This window comes from Salmo salar, chromosome 01, assembly GCF_965601325.2.
Source record: "Salmo salar chromosome 01, fSalSal1, whole genome shotgun sequence".
Taxonomy (NCBI): domain Eukaryota; kingdom Metazoa; phylum Chordata; class Actinopteri; order Salmoniformes; family Salmonidae; genus Salmo; species Salmo salar.
The window spans coordinates 131,036,030-131,059,419 of NC_138291.1; the positions used below are offsets into that span (position 1 = coordinate 131,036,030).

At 42.0% G+C, this 23,390-nt stretch overlaps 2 protein-coding genes across 3 annotated transcripts in view; both read left to right on the forward strand.

The window, feature by feature from the left end:
• Positions 1 to 1,295, forward strand: part of LOC106560709 (lysosome membrane protein 2) — a 63,071-nt gene extending 61,776 nt beyond the window's left edge. For both annotated transcript variants that reach the window (XM_014123870.3, XM_014123878.3), the window contains exon 12: positions 843 to 1,295. In XM_014123870.3, coding sequence (XP_013979345.1) covers positions 843 to 950 — 108 coding nt within the window. In that variant the 3' untranslated portion in view covers positions 951 to 1,295. The remainder of the gene's footprint in view (positions 1 to 842) is intronic.
• A 13,720-nt stretch (positions 1,296 to 15,015) lies between these two features.
• Positions 15,016 to 23,363, forward strand: LOC106560689 (serine/threonine-protein phosphatase with EF-hands 2). Its single transcript, XM_014123823.3, has 15 exons — positions 15,016 to 15,173; positions 15,329 to 15,383; positions 15,637 to 15,812; positions 16,042 to 16,156; positions 16,271 to 16,317; positions 16,447 to 16,613; positions 17,818 to 17,854; positions 18,548 to 18,697; positions 19,051 to 19,401; positions 19,740 to 19,925; positions 20,140 to 20,282; positions 20,661 to 20,767; positions 21,231 to 21,394; positions 21,502 to 21,589; positions 22,482 to 23,363. Exons 1-15 carry the CDS (start codon positions 15,048 to 15,050, stop codon positions 22,682 to 22,684), a joined length of 2,115 nt encoding a protein of 704 aa, XP_013979298.2. The 5' UTR covers positions 15,016 to 15,047; the 3' UTR covers positions 22,685 to 23,363.
• Positions 23,364 to 23,390: the final 27 nt, after the last annotated feature.

Sequence of the window (23,390 nt, forward strand, 5' to 3'; positions counted from 1 at the left end):
GTTTGTGGTGGTAAATAGACACCTACGAAAAATATAGATGAAAACTCTCTTGGTAAACAGTGTGGTCTGCAGCTTATCATGATATACTCTAACTCAGGTGAGCAAAACCTCGAGACTTCCATAATATTAGATTTCATGCACCAGCTGTTGTTTAGAAATATAAACAGACCGCCACCCCTTGTCTTACCGGAGGCAGCTGTTCTATCTTGCCGATGCAGCGTAAAACCTGTCAGCTGTATTTTATCCATGTCATCGTTCAGCCACGACTCGGTGAAACACAAGATACTACAGTTTTTAATGTCCCGTTGGTAGGATATTCATGATCATAGTTAGTTCATCTATTTTGTTATCCAATGATTGTACGTTGCCTAATAGGACTGATGGTAGAAGCAGATTACCCACCCGCCGTCGGATCCTTACAAGGCATCCCGACCCAAGTCCCCAATATCTCTGTGTCTTTCTCATGCGAATGACAGGGATTTGGGCCTTGTCGGATGTCTGAAGTAAATCCTTTGCATCCAACTTGTTAAAGAAAAAATCTTTGTCCAGTACGAGGTGAGTAATCGCTGTCCTGATATCCAGAACCTATTTTGGGTCATAAGAGACGGTGACAGAAACATTATGTACAAAATAAGTTACAAATAACACCAAAAAACCACACAATTTGTTAGGATGCAGCCATCTCCTCCGGCGCCACTGGACAACAAATACTGTATCTGAAAGATTATGATCCTGAAAAGCTCTTTTGTCCAATGTCTTGCCACTAATATTGTACTCTGTAACCTCCCTCCCTCCTCACCTTCCACTCTCTCGCTCCCTCCTTAAACTCTCTCCATCTATAGATGACAACAAAGGAGGACACATCTTATTCTCCTGTGAGCAACAAGGAGGGTGACGAAAAAAATGTCAGGACCAACATTGACATGACTCCTATTATTGAAAAGTCTTGAGGAGGGAATGGGACATTTTTTGTTGTTGTTGAGATTCACAGATCTACTGTGTGTGAGTTGCTGTTCAGAGTTAAATTGTTGCCTCTCTGTGCCTCAAAGTTATAGTCTTGATCAATGTGACACTAGTTACACTATTATTGTGATATCTCCCCATTTGTTTGTTTGTTTGGATCTCGTTTAACCCACAATGGAGGCTATTCTTCCAAGAGTCCTGTAATATTGGTTGATAATACACGTGACCCTTTGACCTGCTGTTTCAGACATTCTCTAAAAGTTAAACTGTTTTATACCTGTTATTTACTTCTAATCTCATTGTAATATAATGTAAATAAAAATACAGTATTCCTTCTGCCCCTGATTGAATGGATGAAAACAGTATGGTGGAGGGCTAAGTAAAGCCATCGCTATATTGCATGATTAGAGATGGCAAGGGAAGGGAACATGTTTTTTGAATCCAGCTGATCACTATGGTCCTGTTTCCCAGACACAGATCAAGCCTAGTCCTTCTCAATGGATAATCTCCAACAAAATAGCTTTTTAGTCCAGGACCTGGCTTAATCTTTGTTTGGGAAACCGGCCCTACTCCATGTGTGTGTTCTAAAGGTGTATGTATACTCATTCAGGTACTATGCTAGGAACTATGCCCCTTGTGCATCATGGGATGGATTAAAATGTAGTATTATTCTCTACCCATAAGTGTCAAAGAAGATCAAGGAAGTGGTAAAATGCTCTATTGAGCAACGAAGGCTAAACAATTCATGCAATGAGGATGTCCTTTTTATGAATTTGGATTCATATTAACACTGCAATTTTTTAAACGTCCTAATTATTAGATTTCTACAGCTTATCACTTTTGTTAATGCACTGATTAAATTGATCATTGGTTGGTTGAATACGTTCAAATATGTAAGGAACAAAAAGGAAGTCTAACTATGTTTATAAAAATATGTTACAGAAAATATCTCTGCTCATACCTAATACATAGGTCACCTTCACTATGAACTTGTAAGTGGTGATATGGTTGGAAGTGAGTGTCACGTTGGTATGAAGAGATTCGGGAGACAGGCGCAGGAATGCGTAATAGGGTTTTTATTAAGCCCAAATTACGTCGTGCCGTGTAAAGGCACTGGGACGAAGACCAAACAAACACGTAACGCAACACAGGGTAGAAACCCAAAACAAAAGAGCGAGGAGTATCTCGAATAAATAACACACGGACACAATGATTAACACACTGGACGAGACCCGTAATCATCTGCGCAATCCACAATGGCACGAAAGCCAAAACACACAGCACATGTACTCACACGCACCAACGGACATAGTAACAATAATCAACACCACCATGGTGAACAAAGGGCACATACATACAAATACAATCAGTGGGAATAGGGGCCAGGTGTGCACAATGAAAGTTCAAGAGGGATCCGTGACAGTGAGCATTTTTAAGTGTTATGTATATGACATTTGAAATGTTACATCTGCCTACATTGCTTAGGTGAGTGTGGTGTCTAAAATGTGTCATCCTACTACAGCCTGCACTGTATCTCTGCAGTTCTATGAAACTACCATATCATTGGCTTATTGTTGCCATTGTGGACAAGCTAACAAACCTATTTCACTGTACACACTGTAAAATAAGGACAGGTTCTGGACTGAAATTGCTGAACAAACTGAGGCTTGACATTTAAGACAATTATCCTGTGCCATATAGTGTGGGGTCAATTTGTCTAAAAGTAAACAATAAAGGCTATGAAAATCTATAACTTGAAGATCAGATTCCTCTAGAATGTATTTACAGAATAGTATTTTAGTTTGGCCAATAGAATAGAGTGTGTCCCAATGTGCATTTCTGTTAGACAGGAAGTTCATATGCTGTTGTGTTTGGTTGATATTATTAGATGGAAATGGACTTCAACTTTTAACTCATGTATCAGGATCTGCATTATCTAAATGTATTATCATCTCTACATTAAAGGCTTGTAATTTAGACAGTTGGGCCGTTGAGGTTTCTGCATTATGATGCATTTACATGCCACTACAACATTACATGGCAGGCATGTTAGTGCCACGTTAACATGGGGAATATAATGTCTAAAATTAGCATTATTATGCATTTACATGATGCTTAACATTCTATGGTAGCCATGTTAGCACCCAATGAACATTACATGGGGATGCTGTCTAACTGAATGACTAGAACAATACTCAAAATTAAAAAATTTGGCCCATCTATTTAATGGGCTCTGCTCTTAGCAACATGCATGCCCCGCCCACCCAAGGATCTGTCTATTTCAGCCATCTATTTCCTGTGTTTGAGGGGTGCAAAATCCACTTGTCACAAATCTCGCTGGATTGATTGCTTTCATTTTACTCCTGCGACTCTTTCAAACTCTTGCTTGTGCCTGTCGTTCTTTCCTGTTAATGTTGCGACACAGAAATGTTTGTCATGACCTGAAATGGGTTCAATGGAATATATTGTCTTTCCATTGCATCTATAAGAATGCTAAAGATTCGTGGGGGATTTAGCGAATTGTCTCGACACTTACATCACAAGAAAGAAAAGAAAGATAACTTTATTTTGATGGGTGTTCATGGTGGAATTGAAAAAAGTAATAATTGACTGCAGTTGAAATGTTTACAAATTAGATGCGCTGAAATGAACGAAAATTCTGAAAATGAACACTCACATTTAAGTGATATGTCTGATCTCGCGAACAATGTATTTATAGTTAGATGTAATCTATAGCCAAGCGTGTTGATTTTTTATATGAGGATATCCTGCTATTGACACATTTGTTGAATTATGCAACAGAACATGATAACAACAGTAATTAATGAGGCCGTCTAGACAGCGCAAGTTTTTGGTGGTTGCAGCCCTGTTCCACCCCTTGATGTTAATGTATTAATATATGCAAATACACCCTGTGTATTTACGCAAATAGGGCACAGATAATTTTCTTTATTTTAAGACAAAATAAAAATCCTGATACCATTAGAACATTTATATATGTTCCGTGGGGATGTTTTTAAAACATTTCTACAATTTGAATGACAATTGCTACTGCTCTACATCATCTCTGCATTACCATTGCTGCTGATGAGACTATAAACTCAAGTTTTGTTGATTGTTGTCATTCTTATTGCAAATTATACAGTGAGGGAAAAAAGTATTTGATTCCCTGCTGATTTTGTACGTTTGCCCACTTACAAAGAAATGATCAGTCTATAATTTTAATGGTAGGTTTATTTGAACAGTGAGAGACAGAATAACAACAAAAAAATCCAGAAAAATACATGTAAAAAATGTTATAAAATGATTTGCATTTTAATGAGGGAAATAAGTATTTGACCCCTCTGCAAAACATGACTTAGTACTTGGTGGCAAAACCCTTGTTGGCAATCACAGAGGTCAGACGGTTCTTATCGTTGGCCTCCAGGTTTGCACACATCTCAGGAGGGATTTTTTCCACTCTTCTTTGCAGATCTTCTCCAAGTCATTAAGGTTTCGAGGCTGACGTTTGGCAACTCGTACCTTCAGCTCCCTCCACAGATTTTCTATGGGATTAAGGTCTGGAGACTGGCTAGGCCACTTCTGGCTAGGCTTCTTCTTGAGCCACTCCTTTGTTGCCTTGGCCGTGTGTTTTGGGTCATTGTCATGCTGGAATACCCATCCATGACCCATTTTCAATGCCCTGGCTGAGGGAAGGAGGTTCTCACCCAAGATTTGACGGTACATGGCCCCGTTCATCGTCCCTTTGATGAGGTGAAGTTGTCCTCTCCCCTTAGCAGAAAAACACCCCCAAAGCATAATGTTTCCACCTCCACGTTTGATGGTGGGGATGGTGTTCTTGGGGTCATAGGCAGCATTCCTCCTCCTCCAAACACGGCGAGTTGAGTTGTTGCCAAAGAGCTCCATTTTGGTCTCATCTGACCACAACACTTTCACCCAGTTGTCCTCTGAATCATTCAGATGTTCATTGGCAAACTTCAGAAGGGCACATATATGTGCTTTCTTGAGCAGGGAGACATTGCGGGCGCTGCAGGATTTCAGTCCTTCACGGCGTAGTGTGTTACCAATTGTTTTCTTGGTGACTATGGTCCCAGCTGCCTCCCGTGTAGTTCTGGGCTGATTCCTCACTGTTCACATGATCATTGCAACTCCACGAGGTGAGATCTTGCATGGAGCCCCAGGCCGAGGGAGATTGACAGTTAATTTGTGTTTCTTCCATTTGCGAATAATCGCACCAACTGTTGTCACCTTCTCACCAAGCTGCTTGGCGATGGTCTTGCAGCCCATTCCAGCCTTGTTTATGTCTACAATCTTGCCCCTTACATCCTTGGAGAGCTCTTTGGTCTTGGCCATGGTGGAGAGTTTGCAATCTGATTGATTGATTGCTTCTCTGGACAGATGTCTTTTATACAGCTAACAAACTGAGATTAGGAGCACTCCCTTTAAGAGTCTGCTCCTAATCTCAGCTCGGTACCTGTATAAAAGACACCTGGGAGCCAGAAATCTTTCTGATTGAGAGGGGGTCAAATACCTATTTCCCTCATTAAAATGCAAATCAATTTGTAACATTTTTGACATGCGTTTTTCTGGAGTTTTTTGTTGTTATTCTTTCTGTCTCTCACTGTTCAAATAAACCTACCATTAAAATTATAGACTGATCATTCTTTTTCAGTGGGCAAATGTACAAAATCAGCAGGGGATCAAATACTTTTTTCCTTCACTGTATATCAATAAAAGTCACTTATTAATCATTACCTCAATTCAGTCTCATTCTGAACGTCGCATAATCCTTGGATCCGCAAGAACCCCAGCCTTTCTGAGTATTTAGTACTACACAAATTGATTTAATCACTTATTTACTAACTGACTAAATAATAACACAGAATACACATATATACTTACATGAGATAAAAGTCCCTAGTGGACTGACAAGATCTGACGGCTTGTTACACATATGGAAGGGAAGGGGTAAATAAAGAGAGGGAGAGACAAAGAAAGTGAAACTTATCGTACATTTGGAACATAAGCTCAAAGGAATAGTAATGGGGAGTGGCTTGATGTAAGGCTCTGGTTGTCACAATGTTCTTGTTAGTTGTAGAGCTTCTCTGGTAGTGAAGTGTTTGTTAGAACAGATACTTCAGATGCACCAATGGTTATCTGAGCTGGGATTCTGTCCTTACTTTCTCGGGTAGATTGTCAAGTTCTAGATCCCTTTACATGCACAGCTGCAGACTGTTAAATGTTCTTGTCTAGTCTTTATCTTGTTGAGAGTTTCAGAGTTTCTAACCATTTCAATGTGTTGCCACCATTCCACACTTTCTGGTCTAGTCTTTAACCAACACCGTCTGTCTGCTTCATCTGATATGTTAATTCTTTGCGAGTCCTTTTAACCTCTATGGGCTAGGTGGGACGCTCCTACGTAACAGCCACTTGCAGCCTGTGGCGCGATTTTCAAAATCTTCAAAATCCTATTACTTCAATTTCTCAAACATATGACTATTTTACAGCTATTTAAAGACAAGACTCTCGTTAATCTAACCACACTGTCCGATTTCAAAAAGGCTTTACAACGAAAGCAAAACATTAGATTATGTCAGCAGAGTACCAAGCCAGAAATAATCAGACACCCATTTTTCAAGCCAGCATATAATGTCACCAAAACCCAGAAGACAGCTAAATGCAGCACTCACCTTTGATGATCTTAATCAGATGACAACCCTAGGACATTATGTTATACAATACATGCATGTTTTGTTCAATCAAGTTCATATTTATATCAAAAACCAGCTTTTTACATTAGCATGTGACGTTCAGAACTAGCATACCCCCTGCAAACTTCCGGGGAATTCGCTAACATTTTACTAAATTACTCACGATAAACGTTCACAAAAAGCATAACAATTATTTTAAGAATTATAGATACAGACCTCTATGCACTCGATATGTCCGATTTTAAAATAGTTTTTTGGTGAAAGCACATTTTGCAATATTCTAAGTACATAGCCCAGGCATCACGGGCTCGCTATTTAGACACCCGGCAAGTTTAGCACTCACCATAATCATATTTACTATTATAAAAGTTTGATTACCTTTTGTTGTCTTCATCAGAATGCACTCCCAGGACGTCTACTTCAATAACAAATGTTGGTTTGGTCCAAAATAATCCATCGTTATATCCGAATAGTGGCGTTTTGTTCGTGCGTTCCAGACACTATCCGAAATGGTAAAGAAGTGTCGCGGGCATGGCGCAATTCGTGACAATAAAATTCTAAATAGTCCATTACCGTACTTCGAAGCATGTCAACCGCTGTTTAAAATCAATTTTTACGCCATTTTTCTCGTAGAAAAGCAATAATATTCCGACAGGGAATCTCCTTTTCGGCAAACAGAGGAAAAAATCACAAAGGCGGGGGCGGTCGGGTCATGCGCATAAGGCCAGAGTCCCTTGATCGGCCACTTGAGAAAGGCGATAATGTGTTTCAGCCTGGGGCTGGAATGACGACATTCTGTTTTTTCCCGGGCTCTGAGCGCCTATGGACGACGTGGGAAGTGTCACGTTAGAGCAGAGATCCTTAGTAAAAGATAGAGATGGAAAAGAAGTTCAAGAAATGGTCAGACAGGCCACTTCCTGTAAAGGAATCTCTCAGGTTTTGACCTGCCATTTGAGTTCTGTTATACTCACAGACACCATTCAAACAGTTTTAGAAACTTTAGGGTGTTTTCTATCCATATGTAATAAGTATATGCATATTCTAGTTACTGGGTAGGAGTGGTAACCAGATTAAATCGGGTATGTTTTTTATCCAGCCGAGTCAATACTGCCCACTAGCCCTAACAGGTTAAACACTCTGGCCAAAGTGGGCATTCCGTCATGCAGACACGAACTAAAAGCTCACTTGGGCATAACTACTGACTGTGCATAGATTATATGAAAATCTTTTCAAAAGTACTCTCATACTTAAAACCTCTTACATCTAGACGTTCCGCTAGCGGAACACCTGCTCCAATATCCAATGATAGGCGTGGCGTGAATTACAAATTCCTCAAAAATACAAAAACTTCAATTTTTCAAACATATGACTATTTCACAGCATTTTAAAGACAAGACTCTCCTTTATCTAACCACACTGTCCGATTTCAAAAAGACTTTACAACGAAAGCAAAACATTAGATTATGTCAGCAGAGTACCAAGCCAGAAATAATCAGACACCCATTTTTCAAGCTAGCATATAATGTCACAAAAACCCAGAAGACAGCTAAATGCAGCACTAACCTTTGATGAACTTCATCAGATGACACACCTAGGACATTATGTTATACAATACATGCATGTTTTGTTCAATCAAGTTCATATTTATATCAAAAACCAGCTTTTTACATTAGTATGTGACGTTCAGAACTAGCATACCCCCCGCAAACTTCCGGGGAATTTACTAACAATTTACTAAATTACTCACGATAAACGTTCACAAAAAGCATAACAATTATTTTAAGAATTATAGATACAGAACTCCTTTGTGCAATCGAGGTGTCCGATTTTAAAATAGCTTTTTGGTGAAAGCACATTTTGCAATATTCTAAGTAGATAGCCCAGCCATCACGGGCTAGCTATTTAGACACCCGGCAAGTTTAGCCTTCACCAAAATCAGATTTACTATTATAAAAGGTTGATTACCTTTTGTTGTCTTCGTCAGAATGCACTCCCAGGACTGCTACTTCAATAACAAATGTTGGTTTGGTCCAAAATAATCCATCGTTATATCCGAATAGCGGCGTTTTGTTCGTGCGTCCCAGACACTATCCGAAATGGTAAATCAGGGTCGTGCGCATGGCGCAATTCGTGACAAAAAAAATCGAAATATTCCATTACCGTACTTCGAAGCATGTCAACCGCTGTTTAAAATCAATTTTTATGCAATTTATCTCGTAAAAAAGCGATAATATTCTGACCGGGAATCTCCTTTTCGGCAAACAGAGGAAAAATCACAAAGACGGGGGCGGCCAGGGCACGCGCCTAAGCCCACAGTCCCTTGATCGGCCACTTGAGAAAGGCGATAATGTGTTTCAGCCTGGGGCTGGGATGACGACATTCAGGTTTTTCCCGGGCTCTGAGCGCCCATGGAAGACGTAGGAAGTGTCACGTTAGAGCAGAGATCCTTTGTAAAAGATAGAGATGGCAAAGAAGTTCAAGAAATGGTCAGACAGGCCACTTCCTGTAAAGGAATCTCTCAGGTTTTGACCTGCCATTTGAGTTCTGTTATACTCACAGACACCATTCAAACAGTTTTAGAAACTTTGGAGTGTTTTCTATCCAAAGCCAATAATTATATGCATATTCTAGTTACTGGGCAGGAGTAGTAACCAGATTAAATCGGGTACGTTTTTTATCCAGCCGTGAAAATACTGCCCCCTAGCCATAACAGGTTAACTAATCTACAACTTCACTCAGTTTACATCCCTACTAAAGAATATAACCTCAAAGTTTTACAATCCTAACCGATCTCCCCATATCCTGATTTTATCATCCCATTATTCTTAAACATATCTCCCTACTCTATAATAACAGAGTGGAAAAATGTTGTCATTATTCTAACACATACAAATTATTCTAACAATAACTGTACCTCACCGTGATTTGATTGAGACCTCGATAGTCAATGCACGGACGCAGACCTCCCTCCTTCACAAAAAAGAAACTCGAGGAGGCGGGTGAAGTGGAGGACCGAATGTACCCCTGACGCAGGGATTCAGAGACATATGTCTCCATAACCGCTGTCTCCGCTTGTGACAGGGGATACACATGACTCCTGGGAAGTGCAGCGTCTACCAGGAGATTTATCGTACAATCCCCCCGTCGATGGGGTGGTAATTGAGTCGCCTTCTTTTTACAGAAGGCGAGAGCCAAATCGGCATATTCTGGGGGGATGCGCACGGTGGAGAACTGGTCTAGACTTTCCACCGTGGTAGCACCAACGGAAACCCCTACACACCTCCCCGAGCACTTTCGCGACCACCCCGTGAGAGCCCTCTGTTGCCATGAAATGGTGGGGTCATGATGAGCTTACCAGGGAAGGCCTAGTACCATGGGAAACGCAGGAGTGTCAATGAGGAAGAGACAGATTCTCTCCTCGTGACACCCCCTGCGTCACCATGGCCAGGGAGATGGTGGCTTCCCTGATTAGCCCGGACCCTAATGTTAACTATCCAGAGTGTGTACCGGGAAAGGTCTAACCACATGAATAATGGGGATCCCTAAACTAAGGGCGAATGCTCTGTAGATAAAATTCCCAGCCGCGCCTGAATCGACGAGTGCCTTATGCTGGGAATGTGGGGAAAACTCAGGAAAACAAACAGATACAAACAGGTGGACAACAGAGGACTCTGGATGAGAGTGGTGCAGACTCACCTGGGGTGGCGCCAGAGTGCCCCGCCTGCTGCCTCGACTCCCAGAGGAACCAACCCGACACCGACCAACAGTGTGCCCTCTGCAGCCACAGATGGTGCGTGTGAAGGCCCCTCCTCCAACCTCCCTAAGCACAGCCCCTCCCAGCTCCATGGGCACCGGAGTGGGGGTGCTGGAAGATGGAACCGACAGAGCCCTCTCTGGACGTCCGCGGGTGACCAGCAGGTTGTCCAACCGGATGGACAGATCCACCAGTTGGTCAAAAGTGATTGTGGCATCCCTGCAGGCCAACTCCCGTCGGACGTCCTCGCGCAGGCTGCATCGGTAGTGGTCGATAAGGGCCCTGTAGTTCCATCCTGCTCCAGCGGTCAAGGCCCGGAATTCCAGGGCGAACTCTTGGGGGCTCCCCATCCCCTGCCTGAAGTGGAAGAGCCGTTCCCCCGCCGCTCTACCCTCGGGCGGATGGTCGAAGACGGCCTGGCGGGTGAACTCCTTGAAGTGGTCCAACGCCACGTCTCCTTCTCCCCATACGGCGTTTGCCCACTCCAGAGCTCTCCCCGAGAGGCATGAGACGAGGGCGGACACCCTCTCCCTTCCCGAGGGAGCTGGGTGAACGGTGGCCAGGTCCAGCTGTAATAGGAACCCCTGGCACCATGCTGACGTCCCATTATACTCCCAGGGAAGGGAGAGACGCATCCCACTGGGACTGGATCCAGGAGGGACGAGGTGAGGTAACCCCGGTTGCGCTTATCGAGGCGCTGGAGAGACTTCCTGTCTCTCCCAGTGGTCCATGGTCTGGACAATGCGATCCATCGTGGCACCGAGATGTTGCAGCATTGCCGAGTGTTCCCGGATGCGCACCTCGACTCCTCTGACCGGGGTACCTGCTCCTGCTGACTCCATGGGTGGTGTGAAATTCTGTCAAGGTTGTGTGCTACTGGTACGAAGTCAGGTGCAGGAGAGCAGTGAGTTGTGATCAGGCGCACTTTATTTGGCAGAAGCACAAAAGACAGACGGAACTGAGTCCAAAATCCTCCATCCACAGATAAAAGTAATTAAGCGCGAAAATACTCACAAATATACAAATGTATGACAAATACATGCAACGGGTCAAAATACGATACCCGGGGGGAAAAACCAGTCTGGCGCGTAACTAAACACGTAACAAAACAATTTCACACAAAGACATGGGAACAGAGGAATAAATACATGCAGTGTAAACCAGGTGTGCAGGGAACTAGATAAAACAAATGGAACAATGGAAAAATGGAGTGGCGATGGCTAGAAAGCCGGTGACGTCAACCGCCGAACGCCGCTGAACAAGGAGAGGAGCCGACTTCGGCGGAAGTAGTGACAATCTCTTATACAATGGGTTAAAGTTATGTACAGCAACCCCAGATGTAAAATAGTAAATAATGGTTACTTCTCAGAAAGTATTGAGCTTCTAAAAGGAGTAAAACAAGGCTGTCAGTTGTCTCCATATATATTTATTATGGCAATTGAAATGCTAGCTATTAAAATTAGATCCAACCAGAACATCAAGGGGTTAGAAATCTAGGGAATACAAAAAGTAAGCCGATGACTCAAGTTCTCTTAAGTCCACAATCTGGATCCCTGCACAGTTTCACTGAAGACCTTGATCACTTTTCGAGCCTCTCTGGACTAAAACAAAATTATGACAATTGTACCATATTACGTATTGGAACTTCTTCAGGATCGGTGGGTCCCCCACGGGACAGTTGAGCTAATGTAGGCTAATGCTATTAGCATGAGGTTGTAAGTGACAAGAAAATTCCCAGGACATAGGCATATCTGATATTGGCAGAAAGCTTAAATTCTTGTTAATCTAACTGCACTGTCCAATTTACAGTAGCTATTACTTTTAAAGAATGCCATGCTATTGTTTGAGGAGAGTGCACAGTTATGAACTTGAACAGTTATTAATAAACCAATTAGGCACATTTGGGCAGTCTTGACACAACATTTTGAACAGAAATGCAATGGTTCATTGGATCAGTCTAAAACGTTGCTGCCATCTAGTGGCCAAAATCTAAATTGCGCCTGGGCTGGAATGATACATTATGGCCTTTCTCTTGCATTTCAAAGATAATGGTACAACAAAAATACAAAAAAGATTGTTTTTTTCTTTGTATTTTCTTTTACCAGATCTAATGTGTTATATTCTCCTACTTTTATTTCACATTTCCACAAACTTCAAAGTGTTTCCTTTCAAATGGTATCAAGAATATGCATATCCTTGCTTCAATGCCTGAGCTAGATGCAGTTAGATTTGGGTATGTCATTTTAAGCAAAACATTTTTTTTTAAGTTTCCTATCCTTCAGCAGGTTCTGTATTACAGTATGTAATGTATCATGTGTTGTGTGGACCCCAGGAAGAGTAGCTGCTGCTTTTGTAAAAGCTAATCGAGGTCATAATAAAATACCCCCCCTCACCCAACAACAAAAAAATCCAACACAACAACACATCACTGAGTACCACTCTTCATATTTTCAAGCATGATGGTAGCTGCATTATGTTATGTGTATGCTTGTCATCGGCAAGGACTAGGGAGTTTGTTAGGATAAAAAGAAACGGAATTAGGGCTAAGCACAGGTAAAATCCTAGAGGAAAACCTTGTTCAGTCGGCTTTCCAACAAACACTGGAAGACAAATTTACCTTTCAGCAGGACAATAACCTAAAACACAAGGCCAAATATACACTGGAGTTGCTTACCAAGAACACATTGAATGTTCCCGAGTGGCCTAGTTACAGTTTTGACTTAAATTGGGTTGAAAATCTATGGCAAGACTTTAAAGTGGCTGTCTAGCAATGATTAACAACCAATTTGACAGAGCTTGAAGAATAAAAAATAATAATTAGCAATTGTTGTACAATCCATGTGTGCAAAGCTCTTAGAGACTTACCCAGAAGACTCATAGCTGTAATCGCTGCCAAAGGTGATTCTAAGATGCATTGACTCAGGGGTGTGAATACGTATGTAAATGAGATATTTATGTATTTCATTTTCAATAAATGTGCAAACATTTCTAAAAACATGTTTTTACTTTGTCGTTATGGGATATTGTGTGTGGATGGGTGTAACGCAACAAAATGTGGAATAAGTCAAGGGGTATCAATACTTTCTGACGGCAGTGTATATTTCTTTCTGCCATGTGTTGCCCTTTATCAGATCCTTCATCCATATATTCAGTATAGAGGCCAGCCATAGTGACTGTGAGGCTTAATCCTAATCCATTTGTGGCTTGTTGTTTTGATTAAGTGGTCACGGGGCTTGGCTGAGAAGACACTTGGCCATATTCACTACCAGCCTATAGCCAGCGACTGGACTAGAGAGAGCTATACTACACCTGGAGCATGACTGAGGCCCTGTGTATACCAACCTAGAGGTACCACCCATCATCACAAATACAACTGGAACAAGTTGTCTCCTGTTTGAATAAATATGTCTGAAAAATCCTCCAAAAATCCCTTTCTCTTCCCTCAACGTGTTCTGGAGGCTGACAGGACAGTAAAGAGTTAGAAAAATAAGGTCTTTGCTGCTGATGTGTTAAAATACTGAGGGAGAGACCTCATCGTGGAGAGGCAACCTGGCCAGGTAAGATGGGTCTTGCAATTGTGGTGCAGTTTTCTAGTGTGATGAGGGGATTTGACTGCTTGAAATAGAGAAGATTGTTGTAAAATATGATCATTATAGGCTTTGTTGGTTGACTATAATTTCAAGCTAATCTTTCCAGGCCCATTTTATATGTCCAAATATTAATCAATCACAGAACAGTTAATTAAATGCACATTTGAATCATGGAAATAATGCTTGTAAATGTCTTCAATGAAAAAATGCATATTATTTTTTTATATAACTACAATTGTACCTCACACAAGGTCATGGGATGTGGCTTTGCAAAATCAGACCAGCTGAAGAAACGCGACAGAGAAAGTAAATTATTTTTCTAATGTATTATCACCTCTATAAACAATTAAACCGTTATTAACCAGTTTGGATTAGCCTAGAGAGAAATTAACTAATCTTATCTGTCTTGTTTTTCTGTTACTTACAGCCAGCCTCTTAGTCCCAGGTAAAGTCTTACAATTCAACATTTGGTTAATTGAACTTCGTTTTCAAAATGAACATCAATGTTATTATCATCATCACATACTGTGCAAGATAACACTTGATTAACTAAGATTAACACTTGTACTTCTTTGGTTTATGTGTCTTTGTTTCCTACAACGTGATGTGAAGCTGCCACAGGTGAGTCAGTCAGTCTTCAGCTCGAGGACTAAATCACTACAGATCATTATGGGGTATTGGAGGATCTGAATTTGTAATCTATGACTGAGTGTTCCAGTAGTTACCGTTAACATTATCATCAGACAAGCTAAGAATAGCTGTAGAACTCTTCAGACGGGTATCAGACACTCAGACAAGCTACAAATAGTTGTAATACTGCTTTTTTTAACTGAAGTGAAACAACTAAAGATACAGTAGGTCCCATAATGATAACTAGCTACATTTGCACGGTAAACCTGTGTGTTCTTTTGGTAATGGGATCGCGATAGCAATGAGAGGGTTGTGAGTTCAAGTCCCACAGGGATCACATACTGTAAGTGCCTATGTGTTGTAATATGCTCTCTCCCGACGCTACTCTTTCCCCCAGCAATGAGGGCAGCTCTCCTGATCCAACGTTGGTACCGTCAGTACGTGGCACGGCTGGAGATGAGACGCAGGTGCACCTGGAACATCTTCCAGTCCATCGAGTACGCAGGAGAGCAGGATCAGATTAAGGTGGGACAACAGACATACCTAGCATTGCTCGAAAACTACACATTCATATGACACCATGTGATTCTTTTAGGTTTTTTTTCAAATAGAATTGAATCAATTATGTATTTTCTTCTTCTTCTTCTTGTTCTTCTATTTCTTCGACTTCTTTATCTCAGCTCTACAACTTCTTTGGCTACCTCATGGATCACTTCACTCCAGCCAGCAGTGAGCGTAAGCTATCCTCTCACCTCATCCCCATGCTATAGGTGAAGAAGTCAGGTGTACGAGATTAGGGATGTGTCCCAAATGGCACCCTATTCTCCATATAGTGCACTACCTATGGGCTCTGGTCAAAAGTAGTGCACAACATAGTGAATGCTAGATTGCCATTGGGGATGCAGCCCAGCTTTCCTCCCATTAGCTCATTTGACTAATTACCGTACAGTACGTCCTCTGAAAAACCTGTGTCCTATCTCCATCTTAGGGAACCTGATCTCACACATCTTCCGTGAGAACAACATCTGCCGTAATGTAGATTGGGAGAGGTACTTCTGCTACAAGAGCATTGAGGTACCAGAGCTGTACTCTGGTCCCCACCTCTCTTTCCCCATAACATGTTCCAATGCAGCTGAGCTGGTGGAGGCCTTCAAGAACAAACAAGTAGGTATTCCTACTCACAAGTGATCCAGCAAGCAAGGGTAGGCAGGGCCATAAGCGGCCTCCATGTGCCAAACATCCATTCTACCACCAACTGTTGGGCAGAGGCTTGCCATTATGCTAGTTTTCTCTGCTGACTGCCCTCTGTTGTTGACTTTCTACTAACGACTTTCCTCTCACTTCTCGTTTTCCCTCAAGCGTTCTGTTCTTCTCTGTCTGTTTTTCCCAGTAGCAGCTCCATTCTCGCTATGTCCTTCAGCTCCTTGGGGAGACCTGGAGGCTGCTGAGGATCCTCCCCAACATCAGTCAGATCTCCACCTGCCACAGCAAGGAGATCACCATCTGTGGTAGAAACATAACCACACATCAGGCTTTTAAACAATTCACTGGTTGTATAGCTTTATTGCTTCTTATGTTTTACCAACTTGTCACTCACTGGTAAACCCTCTCCCTCCCAACAGGAGACTTACATGGGCATCTTGAGGATCTTTTGTTGGTCTTCTACAAGGTGGATGCCACTTTTTTGTCAATGCACCACATCACAATTCACATGACATGGTTCTCATTCATAATCAATGCAAACTAATTGAAGCTTTCTTGAAGAAGTATTTGACATGTGCTTGCCTATCCTGATCAGAATGGTTTACCATCGTCTGAGAAGCCTTATGTCTTCAATGGAGACTTTGTGGATCGAGGAAAAGATTCCCTGGAGATCCTCCTCATCCTGTTTTCCTTTCTCCTGGTCTATCCTAATGATGTCCATCTGAACAGAGGCAACCACGAGGATCATATCGTTAACCTGAGGTACTATCAGACATACTGTATGTACAGTATAATCCCTGCACTAACATACATAACATGAACATGTCTACTTCTGCTAAGCTTCCCAGTAAAGTTTTGAAAACAGTCAAGCAGTGCTAAAAATAACATATGTAGATGACATTCCTATTCTGACAATTCTGAAGTTTACTTAGATAATACTTTGATGATACAGTGGTAGCAATACATGGTTATAACATCTACAGAAAATACAGAAATGCCAAAGGTGGAGGTGTTGCCGTTTACATTCAGAACAAGTGATCACACTACAGTAGCCATATCTAGGAAAACCAAAGTTCCGAAGGCTGGGCCTAATATAGTGTATAAGAGGTCATACAATATGTTTTGTAGTGATTCCTATGTTGTTGATGTAAATAATATTTGTTGGTCTGTTGGTCTGAAGAGCAGCCAGATGCTGCAATTGACACATTTATGAAGTTGCTTATCTCAGTTACTAATAAGCATGCACCCATTAAGAAAATGACAGTAAAAACTGTTAAATCCCTGTGGATTGTTGAGAAATTGAAAAATGTCATGCTTATTAGTAACTGAGGAAAAAGGAACGGCAAATAAGTCTGGCTACATAACCGATTGGCAAACAGGGCAGAACAGCTCTACTTATTTTTGTAAGAAGTGTTGACATGCTGAATGCACCGAGGTGTCTGTTAAAACTACTAGCACACAGCTCGGACACCCATGCATACCCCACAAGACATGCCACCAAAGGTCTCTTCACAATCCCAGAGTCAAGAACAGAATATGGGAGGTGCACATAGAGCCATGGCTACATGGAACTCTATTCCACATCAGGTAACTAATGCAAGCAGTAGAATTGTATTTAAAAACAGATAAAATACACCTTATGGAACAGCGGGACTGTGAAGAGATACACATAGGCACAGACACATGATAAGACACGCACTCTACACTCGTGCACCTGGATGTTGTATTGTAAATATGTGGTGATGGAGTGGTGGCCTGAATGTGCTGGGTAAGGTGTTATGAAAAGTAATGTCATGTAGTATTTTAAACTGTATGTACTGTCTTATGTTGCTGGACCCCAGGAAGAGTAGTTTCTGCCTTAGCAGCAGCTAACGGGGATCCATAATAAATACAAATACAAATAATCCTTTCTTCTCTGGTATTCCCCAGTAGAAACATAATTCAACACACTTTTCTTTTCCCCCAGATATGGCTTCACCAAAGAGGTGCTTGGAAAATACAGGGTAGGTCTCACCTTGTGTCATTCTATAACATTGGATAATTGTTCAAAGTGCTTTGCCTCTGCCCCTAACCAAGTGTTTAAAAAAAACTATGATTTTCCCAGAGCAGTCCTATTTATTTGATATGGATAAACCACATCATAGGTAATTTATTCTGCTAATCAGAATCATCTAATCTTCCTGAGTATTATGTTAACCAGTGATCAGAGTCCACTTATATCAAGCCTATCTATTTCAGTGTGCAATGTGGGTCACTCTCCCTCTTGACTAAGGAGATTACAGGATCTTTCTCTCCGTCAACTGTGTGACTCTTTGTGACTCTCTTTCTCTTCCTCTTCCTCTCTATCTTTATGTGTTTGTGTACATGGGTCAGTCAGTCAGTCTTAAATAGCCAGCACACTGACCCAGTTAGTCAGGAATACCTGTTTGTTTTAGGTTAAATGCTTACAGTAGCTAGTGGATAAACTGTTGGTAGATAACACCATCCACATCCACTTAGTTCTTGATTAAAGACCTACTGTATTTGATGTGTTAATAGTGTGGATCCCAAAAGGAAAAAATAGCACTACACAGGTTACTGCACAGGCCTTATAGTTTTCAACATAATCAATGACGCTGACATGTTGAATCTTATACTAACGTATGCATAATAAGTAATATTCTGATCGACATTGTTGTCGCTTGACTTGTGCTTAGCTTCATGGCAAGAAGATTCTAAAGCTTCTCCAGAAGATCTTTAGCTGGTTGCCCCTGGCGACAGTAATTGACCACAAGGTGTTGGTTCTGCACGGCGGTATCTCAGACACCACAGACCTTCATCTCATATCCAGAGTGGACAGACATAAAGTAAACCTCACTAACACCTCACTTAATGGAATAGTTCACCTGTAACAAAGTATAACCTCACAGAACCCTTCCCTTTAGTTCACCCACATTACTTAAATGTAGCTGAGCATCAATTAGACACTAATTGATGATTCATCTTAGTCTATTCTAGCCTTAGTATAGACAGGTGTAATGAACACCCCAAAGTAGTGGGTCCCTAAATATCGCAAACCTAAATATATAGTGGACCTCCTTGGTTGAGAAGCTTAAGTTGATTGCATGCCCAGATCACTTTTCTCATTGTTTAATAATGTCTGTGCTAAGTACAGCATTGCTCACTGTAGAATGGATCATGACAATACTTGTATCTGTAGTATGTTTCAGCTCTCCGGCCTCCCAAGAGGACGAGGCAAAACAGGTCAGGTATGATTGACTCCGATCTAGAAGACGATGACCCAACCTCCAAGCCTGTGGACAGCAGCAGGCGCCGGGTCCACTCCCTGACCCACAGCAGCAGCACGGGGAGCAGGCATGAGGTCCAGCGTCGCTCCCTGCAGGGCCTGAACAACAGGGTGACCTGCTCTGTAGAAGAGGAGCTGAAGGAGAGACGCAGGCAGGCCGGACTTAGCCAGTCCTACGGAGACCTCCGTAACTCACTGGCTAACTCTGACTCTGACCCAGACTCTGGAGAGCTGCTGGAGTCATACGGGGACGAGTGGAAACAGGTAACTGAGATCATACACTATTTACATCACATATATTTGTTAGAGTAGGATTAAAGACAAAATAACAGTTGGTGATGTTTTAGGAGGATTATCCATATTGGGGTGAAAGGATTAGGATAGCAGGAGCTGATGGAGTTAAAGGCTGACGTTTGTTTATATTATGGGGTGGAATTGATATGAGTTCTACCTTTATTTTGAAGAATAGCAAAGATGATTGAAAGCAAGAGATAGACTGATTTGGGTAGACATTGTTAGTCTACAGAACCAGTGAAAGGCCATCTCCCTAGTGGTGGTGTTAACTAGTAACTACACCCTGGTGTTGTCTGTCTGGGCTGCAGATTGTAGACATGCTATGGAGTGACCCCATGCCCCAGGATGGCTGTGTCCCCAACGATGTGCGAGGTGGAGGATGTTACTGGGGTCCTGACGTGACAGAAGAGGTCCTGCGACGTCACAACCTCACGCTGCTCATACGCTCACATGAGTGCAAGCAAGAGGGCTACGAGTTCTGCCACAACCGCAGGGTGAGGAAGGCCACAGACATGGCACAATCAAAAGAGAATGAAATATGCAATAAACTGTAGCAAAATGTTTTTATTGCAGCCATCTATTTGAAATAAAAAAGGAATACAAACGGTGTGAGTGTTTGATAAAATCCTCTAAGAGTAGGCAAAATAGCTTTGAGATCTAAAGCAAAATAGAACCTTTCAATAATGCTTGTTCTTTCTCTTTCTCTAGGTCCTAACCATATTTTCTGCATCTAACTACTATGAGGTGGGAAGCAACAGAGGAGCGTACATCAGGATGGGTCCTGACCTGGTGCCTCACTTCATCCAGTACCAGGCCAACAGGGCTACCAGGGCGCTCACACTGAGACAAAGGTAGCACAGGTCACACGAGCCATAGATAGATGCTTAAATGACTCTGGGACACAGGCAGCCCAATTCTGATATTTTTCCCCACTAATCAGTATTTTGACCAATCAGATCTGCTCTTTTGCCAAAAATTGGGGAAAAAGATCAGAGTTGGACTGCCTGTGTAAACGCAACCATTGTGTCATCAATGTGTCATCTGTGTGGTCATGAAATGGCACTCTGAACAATTGAATATCAGACTAAAAGAAGATTACCTCAGATGTGTATGATATGTCTGACATCTCACACATACTGTGCTTCACTAAAAACCCTGCAGTGAATTCCTTGCATACCTCAGACAGATTATCCACTGTGTGTGATGTGGTTGATGCCTTGTGTTTTCAGTGTTGGGCGGACTGAGCGTTCAGCTCTCAGGGCTTTGAGGGAAAAGCTGTTTGCACATAAGTCAGACCTTATCAGTTCTTTTCAAGAATACGACCCGGAAAATACAGGTACTGAACCACACACTCACCGTTTCACTCATATCACAACTACCAGGAACCTCTGTTCCCCTTAGTACATTAGTGAATACATTATATAATGTTGACTACTATTCATCACCATCTAGTGACTACAGTATATTTAGCAGTCTTAAAATCCTATCATAAAGGTTCCAAATGTACACTAAATGGTGTCAACATCAAATCATGTTTTATTACGTCTCTCTCTGTGATGATTAAGTGTCTTTATGGCCCAGTATAGGATATAGATAAAAGTTCTCTATACAGTAAAAAGTCTGTCAGTGTTTAATGTTTATCTGTGTGATCACTGCATGGTCTGGTCTCTCTCCCAGGGCTGATCTCTCTGTGGCTGTGTTGAGACTGGGTTTACCCTGAAGGGTTAGCGTAGTAGTTTGAGGCTGCCTGTGTGACTGCTGCATGGTCTCTGTAATGGCTGTGTGGTGTGGTCTCTCAGGGCTGATCTCTCTGGGCCACTGGGCCTGTGCCATGGAGGCTGTGTTGAGGCTGGGTCTACCCTGGAGGGTGCTGCGGTCTCAGCTAGTGGGAGACACTCTGGATGGCATGCTGGACTATCATCTCTGGTTCAGAGAACTGGCCATCACCGAGCCCAACACAGAGGTGAGGTTTACTAACACACAAACATAAACATACATACGCACACACACACACAAAAAAAGCAAACAAGCACCTAACAATATTCCTGGTCACTGCCTTTTACCTACCAGCTCTCGAATGCCAGTCTGCTTGAGACCATGTATAAGCACCACTCCAACCTGGAGACCATCTTCAGGATCATAGACACAGACAACTCAGGTGGGTAAATAATCAGCTTGGCCCAGATACCTGCCCTGTTGTGTTTTACAAACATGACCTTTCTCAAGCCTCTCAGGCCCCTCTGTCATAACATACAGAGAGCTTATTAGTAACAAGCTGAATATGATGTTCCATTGAAAACAAAGAGATTAATTGAACGTGTCACCAGCATAGGACACCTACAGGAACAACAGACACACGTGTAACAGACGTTGTGCTTGCTTAACAGTATTTAACTAGGCAAGTCAGTTAAGAAATTCTTAATTACAATGACAACCTACAGTAGGCTATCTTTTCTTTCCTAAAAGACCACACTGGTGGTACTCGATCTCAGATCCTCTGTCTTGCGTTAACACGTGATCGCATCCCTTGACCAATTACACTATAGAAAAGCTAGTGAATCGATAGGGCAACTAGAGACATTTCAAGCTGGGGAGTGAGGTTACGAATCGAACTGTTACACAGGCACACATCAGAACACATAGACCTGATGTACTTTATTTTTCCTTGTCTGATCTGTGGGCTATGTATCTTACATGTGAAATAACCATATGAAATACCATATGAAGCCAGGTTTTAAAACAGCAGATTGCCACCGTCTTTCACTCAAAGACCCCTAAAATTATTCTGGTGCGCTACAGATTAAATAATGTGTGGTCATGGGGGGGAGAGACACATTTCTATTCAATTATGTAAAGCTGAAGCAACCAGATTCCACAATAGCAATGTAAAGGTCATTCCCGATTGAGTCGACATATTGCATTCACGGTTTACACCGCATAACATTGCATTTAAATGTCAATCACGCTTTAATGCTGATATTCCATGATGCAGATTGAATAGAGCCCATGATCTAAAATACAAAGCACTATTCTATTTCATTGTCTCCCAGGTCTGATATCGTTTGAAGAGTTCCGTCAGACGTGGAAGCTGCTTAGTTCCCATCTGCAGACAGAGATCAGTGACGAGGCCATCAGCGACCTGGCCGTCTCCATCGACTTCAACAAAGACGGCAGCATTGACATCAACGAGTTCATGGAGGCCTTCCGGCTAGTGGGAGGAGACCTACTGCAGAATGAACGTGACCCCCACTGACACACATCTTCAACAGTAAATATATTACTACAAACTGGAATCTACTCATTCAAATCAATGGCCTAGCCCTGGAGAGGGTCAACAGCATGATCGGACGAGGGCTTCCAGCGACCTGCTGCCACATGAACAGTAGTCTTGCTTGCCAGCCTCATGGTGCTCCACCATGCTGTGGGGAGGGACTACATGAATGCTAGTGAAAAGGGAGGGGGATGAACCTCTCGAGTTTGAGTTTATTTATTTTTCTCTGATACCCACTTCTAGAGAAAATATACTACAAACTGGGAATCTACTCATTCCAATCAATGGACCCATTACCAGCATCTCCAAAAGACATATTGAGAGACAATGAGAAAAGATGCAACATCAGAAAAAAGGACAAGATTGAAATGATTTTGGGGCATACTTGCTTATTCATACAGGCCTCTCTCAATAGGTGACCATAATATTATGACCTAAGGGAATATTGATTCTATAGATACACAATGACTAGCCAATGGCTGTACAGTTTAAGTGAGAGACGCAGAAAGAACACATGATATGGATTTGCAAAGCATTCGTTTTAGAAATAATGCCTATGTAACGGATTAAGACTGTACCGGATAAACTTACCCAGACTAAAATGTTGCCATTGAATCAGATCCTTTTCAGTGTAACAACTGGTTTGTATGTTGTCAAGCGGGCATTCATGGGAGACAGAGGAACCTGG